The following is an 8,283-nucleotide window of genomic DNA, read 5'->3' as shown; positions in this document are numbered from 1 at the left end:
TGGTAACCATGGCAAAACACACAGGGAGGGGAGGAGGAGGAGGGTTGAGACGGGGCAGCGGGTTCAGCGCGCAGTCTCTCAGGGGTTGTCTTTCTCAAACGCTCCTTTCCTTTCCCTTCGGCCACGTCTGTCATTTTCTCTCAGCCTCTCTCTCTCCCTCTTTTTGAACTGACAGCTTCTCTCTCTCTGTCTGTCTCTCCCCTCCTCACACACATATAAACACAATTTGCATATTTCTTTATCTTCTCCTGCATTCTTCTTCTTATTGATGCTGACCTCATCAGTCTGCCCTTACCTCATACTCCACCCCCTTATCCAGCTTCCCTGTGCAACATAATCTGCCTCTCTCTAATTTGCCTCCCCCCCCTCTCTCTCTAGCCTTTGTACCCCATGTCTTTTCTTCTATTGTCAATATGGTTCCCCTCTGTGGAGAAGCACAGGAAAGACAAGGAAAAGAGGAAAGAAGAGGAAAGCTGCAGAAACAATGTGGAATAAACTCAATAAATAAACTGACAGATGAGATGATATTTTTTTTACAATAATAATATAAATGTATAACAGCATTAAGGATACAGGAGATAGTGCAGATAGTTTTATAAAGTTACTCATCCATATTATGCATCTGTTGTATTCTGCTACTGTAGCAGTAGTTTTCCTAAAGGTATTGTGCTTAAGTAAATTTTAAGTTACTTGTTATTTGAGTATTTTAATGTGAGAAGACTTTGAAATTAATCCTGTGTTTACTTTATACTTTGTAATAAACTGTTTGTTTTTTTAAATATTCAAACAACTCATACAAATGTTAGACTATAAGTTAAAGCTCAGCTATGCAACTTTTGCTGGACTGTGGCCTCTAGTGGCGATTACAGGATAAAGTGTAACAGTACAGCAAGAAGAGACCAATCATAGAGTCAGTGAACTCAGTAACGTCAGTACACAGTAATAAATATAAAGTTCATAATAAAGATTGGAAATATTAGCCACTATAAGATATTGTCATACCACACCAAGTGAGGCTGTAGCAGCAAATCTCCTGAATGTATTGAAGGCTGCCTAGTCTGATAATTATGTGAGTATATTGTTGTTTATTGTGTCATCCACTTACACATGCTGATCCCACATGGACCAAAATACACCACAAATAACATTTACATTTGTTTATCCTGTACCAAGCTCTTCAAATATACTCTGCCATAAAGAAGATTTCCCTCCTTGAACACAACCAAACTTAATCTTCCAACAAGAAGTGAAAAGTATATATTATATAAATCATCATATTGAGCAATAAAACCATTAAATATGTCTTCACAGATTTTCTCTTTATACTATTATTTATGTCATCAAGTGTAATTGTAGGGTGTTTATCAGTTTAACAAAGAATCAGTGTATTTTTAGAGTTTTGTAACTTTCCTCCATCACTGTAGATATTAAATATTATATTTGTGCCTCTGTGCATTGTTCATAATATCACTACTGTCTAATAATCATTGAGCCGTACATTAGTCTGTAGGGGGCAGTGCTGAGCTACAGTCCCACTGCTCGGTTGAGGTGGCCACACTGTACTTTTAATAGGAATTAAATAATAATGAATAGATACATTAAAAAAAACCTCACGAGTTTATCAAGTACCCTGTTAAATGTACAGTACTGTACATTATAGAGGTAAATATTGTAATTTATATGACATCTTTGCTCTTAATAATAGGTTTTAAATGTTAAAGATAAAGCAGCTTTATACACATCTTAATGTGAACAAAAACACTTACAGGTTTGATATTATCTAATTTAATTGTTTACATTGTATTTATTATTCAGTCTGTCTCCTGGAAGTGTAAGTAAGTGTACATTTTTGGATAAAAAGGGAGACAACTTCTTTGGAAAATAAACATAAATCGTTTTAATGTGTGATTTGAATACATTCCTGTGAGATTCAATGTCTGTTTTGTTTTTTCTTTTGTCTTTATGGTCATAAAACATCACTGCAGCACACTGTTGAAGTTACACAAGAAAATGATTACATAAAATAATGGCTTAGACCCTTCATGCCTCTGCAAAGAGTTGTATTGTAGACTACAGTACTCACTCTAGTTGTGTTATTTACTACTTATTTTCTATGCCATTTGACCAGCACAAATTGTCTCCACATTCTGAATCAAAACAGGTATTTTATTGTCTATTGTACACAGCATTCACACCCAACTATAAAGTGCAACAAACCAAAATAGTGTGAGGAAATTGTATGGGTGGTGTGTAAAGTATCTGCTGAGATCAGTGTGGAAAGACTAAAGAAGCGCCACAGTGACTGTGAGTATACATACTGCATGTGGTTTACAGTGTGTGTGTGTGTATATATATATATATATATATATATATATATATGTGTATGTATGTATGTATGTATGTGAGAAATCCCAGTAAACCGCCTGAGAGGGTTGCTGAGGCGGAACTAAAACTCTGCGCCACAGTTTCCTTCACAGCCTGCTAAACGTCACGGACACCCGGAAGCAAACGCAAAAATTTAAACAGCCATCACAACAACAATAAACGCGCACTTTCAGTCTACGGGCTGTCTGGTGAATCAAGAATTTATGGAAAATTAAAGTAAAATCGCACAGAGGATTTCTTTAAGGTGAGACACGCACTCTGTGGATTGCACTGTTTTATCCGCTTCACGCCGCGAACTACTCTTTCCATCGCCATCGATTTTGAAACTGACTATCACCTGGAAAACAATCTGGTCCATAGGCACGGGGATTGTTTAAGGCCTGAATCTGAGCAAATGTATCATCCTTCAGTCTCAGTGGGGAATGCATGAGGTTTTTACGATTTTTTAAAATAAATTGCATGTGTCCAATGTTGAAATAAGGAGCCAAAGGAGCTGAATTTATTGGGATTTCCTTGCAGCGGTATTAACAGCGCACATGTTGAAGCTAAGCGTTCAACTATCGGTGCTCCTTCCCGCCGTTGCAACGCTGTAAGTCCAGATAATAGACACGGCCGTGCAAAGACCACATCCTTTTAAATATTTATAAAAACACGTAAACATTTAGTAAGTTTCTCTTATAATTATTTCTAAAAATATGCACGTGTGTATTCTCTCGTGCTCTGCAGAATATTATTGTTTATGTTTGTTGTATTTGTTCCTTCTGCTTTTTTTTTTTTTTTAAATCAATAAAATAATATTATTTTTTAAAGCTTTTATAAGTGGATCAATAAAGCATTTGGATATTTTAATTATTGCTTTAGGTTATAAATAATAATTGTGTCAATATAAGGGAATAACGGATTTATATCAATAAGAGGGAATAAATATAAATATATAAAGAGTATTAACCATAATTACATGATATGTGTTTAAGATCAGTGTAACTTAATAAAGTTGTTAATATTGTCAATATTACCTGTTAAATCAGGTGTCAAAGGTCAATAAGCAAATTAATATAAAAAAATAAAGAAATTCATGATTAATATGACACAAAAAATATATTTCTACATATTTAAATAACTTGATTTAAAATTGAACACAAAATCATATCAGCCTATGCAACTAACAGTTATTTGGATTATTAATAATAATGCAGAATAATTTCTTGATTATTCAATTAATCTTTAGAATATCAGAAAACTGAACAATCCCCACAATATTATCCTTGAGCACAGGGTGACGTCATCAAAATGGTTAATTGAATGTCAAAATAGTTGCTGATAATCATATTTTTAACAATTAATTGACTAAACTTTGCAGCTCTAGTTAGAATAAGAAAATAATTTCTCATTGTAACACTGAACGGCGTTCAGTCCGTGGTTTGTGATTCGTTCTGCTTCACATGGAAAATCAAATCCAGAATTGTGCAACTTAAGTCCTGCTCCATCACAGTTACACCCAGTTATATAATCAGTTTTAAATAGTTTAATATGCATTGTTAATTTAATTACAATAACAATTTCAACGTTCAGTTTACAGGTGTAAACTCCAAGCGGTCCAAGCTGACGGCAAAAGTATGGAAGAAGAAATAAGGACGTCTGAGACGGAACAAGGCGATGCTGGCAGCAATGAGGGAGAGTCCAGTGCAGACATATCCAACAGCAGTCCGGTAAAAAGAGGAAGGGGGAGGCCACAAGGCTCAAAGAAGTTGAAGGTTTGTGTTACGGACGTCAACCTAATGGAGCTGGTTTCGGGCATTTCTAACGGCGGGTCCACACAGCCCCAGAGGGGAAGAGGGCGTCCAAGACTCACAAAACACACAGAGCAGCAAGGATCGGGAGACGACGATGCTGATAATTCTGTGCAAACCCCTAGGGGTCGGGGGAGGCCCAAAGGGTCCAAGAAACAGGCCAGTGACAGTCTTACGACAGACCGTTCTCCTAGGAAAAGGGGCAGGCCAAAAAAGTCTCTTGAAAAAGTCTCTCTTGAGAAGACTGATGATGAAGACTTACCAAACGGTGGCTCTGATACGCCAAAACCGAGGAGGGGTCGCCCAAAAGGATCCACGAAGCGCAAGTCGGAAAGTTTAGGAAGTGTTGAAGAGAACGAAGGCAGTTCTGTGACACCGAGGAAAAGAGGTCGACCGAAAGGCTCTCTCAATAAGAGACGCCGGCTGGAGAGAGAGCTAAGCAGTGAGGAGGAGGAGGACGACGAGGAGGAGGAGGAGGAAGAAGAAGAAGAGGAGGAGGAGGAGGAAGAAGAAGCTGATGAGAGCCTAAACTCGCTTAAAAGGGGGAGAGGTCGGCTCCGGAAGGTGGAGGTGAATAAAACGTCTGAGTCGAATGGCATTTCAAAGCCTCGGAGAGGGAGGGGAAGGCCGAGAAAAAACATCGAGCGGGTGAGCGGAGATAAACAAGAACTGGGCTCAGACGGTTCCCAGCCAGTTAAGAGGGGTAGAGGTCGACCTAAAGGCTCTTTAAACAAGAAACCCCCAATGTATAAGGTGCACGGTAAAGTAGGCCGGCCTCGGAGAGTACATGCCACGCCCACAAGAGGGAGGCGTGGTCGACCGAGAAAACAACCAGCAAAAAGGGGACGGCCGAGGAAATACCCTCTGCCGTCACCCGAGGAGCTAAAAAAGCCTAAAGTGTGGAAACCGCTGGGAAGGCCGAGGAAATACCCACGCGTCGATCCTCCAGAAGGAGCTCCGCCGGCCCCTCGCCGGAGCCGCGGCCGACCTCCCAAGTCGGCGTCCAAGAAAGGCGCCCACTTACGCAAGAGCTTACCCACCACTCCATCCTCGCCGCGCAACCCTAGTGACGGATCCCCGAGGAAAAGGGGCCGTCCGCCAAGTATTCCGAGGAGCGAAGAGGACGTCCCGCGGAAAAGGGGTCGCCCTAAAGGTTCGGTCAACAAAAACAAAGCCAGAAGTGAAACGCAGCGCAACAGCAGCGCGCTCCCCAACCACGATGCAACCGCTGTTGGGGCAGAACATGAAGGAGAGTCCGTAGAACAGGAGACGGAGCACGAAACAGACACGATACCCGTCGAGCTCGGAGGCGATACTGAAGAAATTCTCGATCAGGATGCAAGCTTTGAAGTTAGCAACCAGGCTTGATGAACGATCCCGGTCTGACCAAAAAAAAAAAAAAAAAAAAAGTTGCTGTAGTAGCTGCTGTTTAAAACATTGAATACAATCCTTGTCAATGAAAACACGTTTTTAACATTTTGTCAGTTGGGGTAGGCTAGATATTCAGCAGCTCTTCTGTTTTCCTGACTAACTTGTTCATGTTTTATTGTGCTCAGTTTCTTTTCTTTTTGTTTTTTTTTGTTTTGTTTTGTTTTGTTTCAAATACCTTTTTTATTTCTTTCATCTGAGTAAACAGTAGTACTAATAATCTTTTACTAGAACTGGCATTTAGAGTTTATTATTATAGACTGATTGGTCCAGTTTTCATTTAGCTTTCAGATGTAGTGTTTGTCAGTTTAACTGTAACTGTAAAACATTTACTGGGGGATGACAAATGTTAGAGAGAGAGAGAGAGAGAGAGAGAGAGAGCCGAAGTCACGACGACGTCACGCCCAGGCTAGCCACTAACTTCTGTACCTCTCATCTGTCCTTCCGAAGAAATGAAATGTTTCTTTCCATCCTCTACGACAAACTGGCATAATGCATACAGATGATGATGATACGGGGGCTCGGTCACATTCTTTGAAAATGTAAACAATGTTTTTTTTTTTTTTTTTTGCCAAACACACACCTTCCTGTTATGATACTGCTCTGCCAGCCGAGAGCCGCCAGCTAACAAGTCAAGTGTGGGTTTTATAATGATGGGTGAGGTGATTTATGTGTATGCCTTTTTGAGTTTAAAATGAGTTATCGATAATAACTGGATGTTTCGGAGGAAAAGGAAGAGGAGGGGAATTTGTTATTAAAAAAATTTAAAAAGATGATTATTTTTTACCTTTTGTTCGGCAAATAATGAGAGAGAACTTAAAACTTGACACAAGTTTAGAACTTGTAAAATGTTTGTTTTTTTTATTGTTTAAGCAGATATAATCGCCATTTTTATAACAATGTATCAACAGACAATGTGAAAACAATGTGAAATGGATCACTCGCAGTGATTAACCTGCAGATGATTGTGACCAGAATCTGCAGCTCCCCTCGGCTTTACAGAGCGATGTCGAGTTTCAGCTGCCGCTCCCTCAACTTCACTGTTTCTGTTCCCTCTCACTCTCATAGCATCACTTTTTTTTGCCACAGCCGGTTGCTGTTTTCAGAGAAAAAGCTGTAGAAACCCACTGTAGGCTATCTGCTCAGCACCAAACAGCAGACGGATACAGTTAGTGAATAGCCGGGGGAAACATAGTGGAGCAATTAGCAGCTAAAAAAGGTTTTTCCCCTTTAGGAGTTTTGGTAGAGACCAAAAACTGAGCTAAAAAAGTGAATTCTGGTCTTACGTTTACCAGGTGGCCACAATCTGCTAGATGTGTGAAGAAGCAACTGCTTGCTAACAATTTTGGCATAGCAACTTAAAAGATGAGGATGTGTAAATGTACCACTGCTCGCCAAGTGGCCAAAACGTGTATTGCAGGCTTAAGAGAACAAAGCCTAAAACAAACACTGAATAAACAATATTAAAACCATGAAAAATGCTTTTAATGCTCTGTTCCCAGGCTGGAGCTTTAAGTAATCATCCAAAATGTCGACGTGAGGTTTTCTTTGCTTCTGGAGCTCAGACGTCAGTCTTCACTCTATTGAGTATCTGAGGAGAATTTGAGATTAAATATTTGGCGTAATTTTCTCAATACCATTTCACAGTCGATCGTGTCTACATATTTGGTTTGCCTTAATTGCCAAAGCTTTGAATGTACCATTAGTTAACGTTATTTAGATCAACTTCTTCTCAACTTTTGTTACTGACATTCCTCAACAGTGGCAGAAAGCTCTGAATCAAACGCCTTCCTGCCCGCCTCCTCCATTTCTACCATTCATCTTTTTTCTGTTTCCGCTGTTATCGAGTCGTAGTTACTTCACTCTTCTCTCTAAATGTTTGTGTGTAGCTGTGAAGCCTTTTTTTTTTTATATAACTTGGGACTTTCATGAGATTAAAAAGTGATTTGATTGATTTCACAGACATTTACTTGTTTTTAAGCACCTAGTGTAAAAAAAATAAAAATAATAATTGTGTGACATGAATTGTACATCATTATTCCTGACATTAGCACCCTTTATGGTCAGGGTCCAACAATTGAAGTTTCTGAATGCCAAATTGTGCTTGTGTGTCAATTATCATTATGTATAAAAAGAATGTGAGACGGGGATGGAAACGGGAGGTTTTACGGTTTTAAAAATCACGTTGAAAATTCGATCTGGCTTCGTGAAGTCAAATCATTTTAAGTGGACATATTTGGATTTTGTGTGTTTTGAACAAGAAGTCAATAATTTGTGAGATTATGCTCTTGAAATAAAATGTTGATCTTGTCGTTTTATTTTGCACAGCTTGTATGTGTGTGTGTGTGTGTGTGATGTTTTATCTTTTCTCACGTTATTTCACCTCCAGACAGTTTATATAAGTTAATAAGCAGATACACTGCCAGGTTATTATTGGCTTAGTGTTTGTGGGTGGCAGCTCCACCCTCACCCCTTTGATGACTCCACTGATGTCGACCTGAGTCAGGCTCCCAACAAAGGCTGTGTGTGTTGTGACAGATGAATTACTCCAGACAGTAAAACCAGTACAAGTCAGGGTTTGTAGTTTTATAACAATTGTAAAAACGTTTTAAGACCAAGGAGAGTTTTATTTTAATATTTAGCTCATGTTATATATTATTTTAGTATATATATATACAGT

General features: G+C 39.1%; 1 protein-coding gene across 1 annotated transcript; it reads left to right on the top strand.

The window, feature by feature from the left end:
- Window positions 1–2,464: 2,464 nt before the first annotated feature.
- On the top strand, window positions 2,465–7,926 carry LOC127358357 (chromosomal protein D1-like). The gene is made up of 2 exons (XM_051391373.1): window positions 2,465–2,629; window positions 3,958–7,926. The coding sequence occupies exon 2, from the start codon at window positions 4,002–4,004 to the stop codon at window positions 5,541–5,543; it is 1,542 nt and encodes a 513-aa protein (XP_051247333.1). The 5' UTR covers window positions 2,465–2,629; window positions 3,958–4,001; the 3' UTR covers window positions 5,544–7,926.
- The last annotated feature ends 357 nt before the right edge of the window (window positions 7,927–8,283 follow it).

The sequence above is a fragment of the Dicentrarchus labrax genome, unplaced genomic scaffold (genome assembly GCF_905237075.1).
Source record: "Dicentrarchus labrax unplaced genomic scaffold, dlabrax2021, whole genome shotgun sequence".
Classification (NCBI taxonomy): Eukaryota; Metazoa; Chordata; class Actinopteri; family Moronidae; genus Dicentrarchus; species Dicentrarchus labrax.
This window is presented reverse-complemented; position numbering and strand designations above follow the sequence as displayed.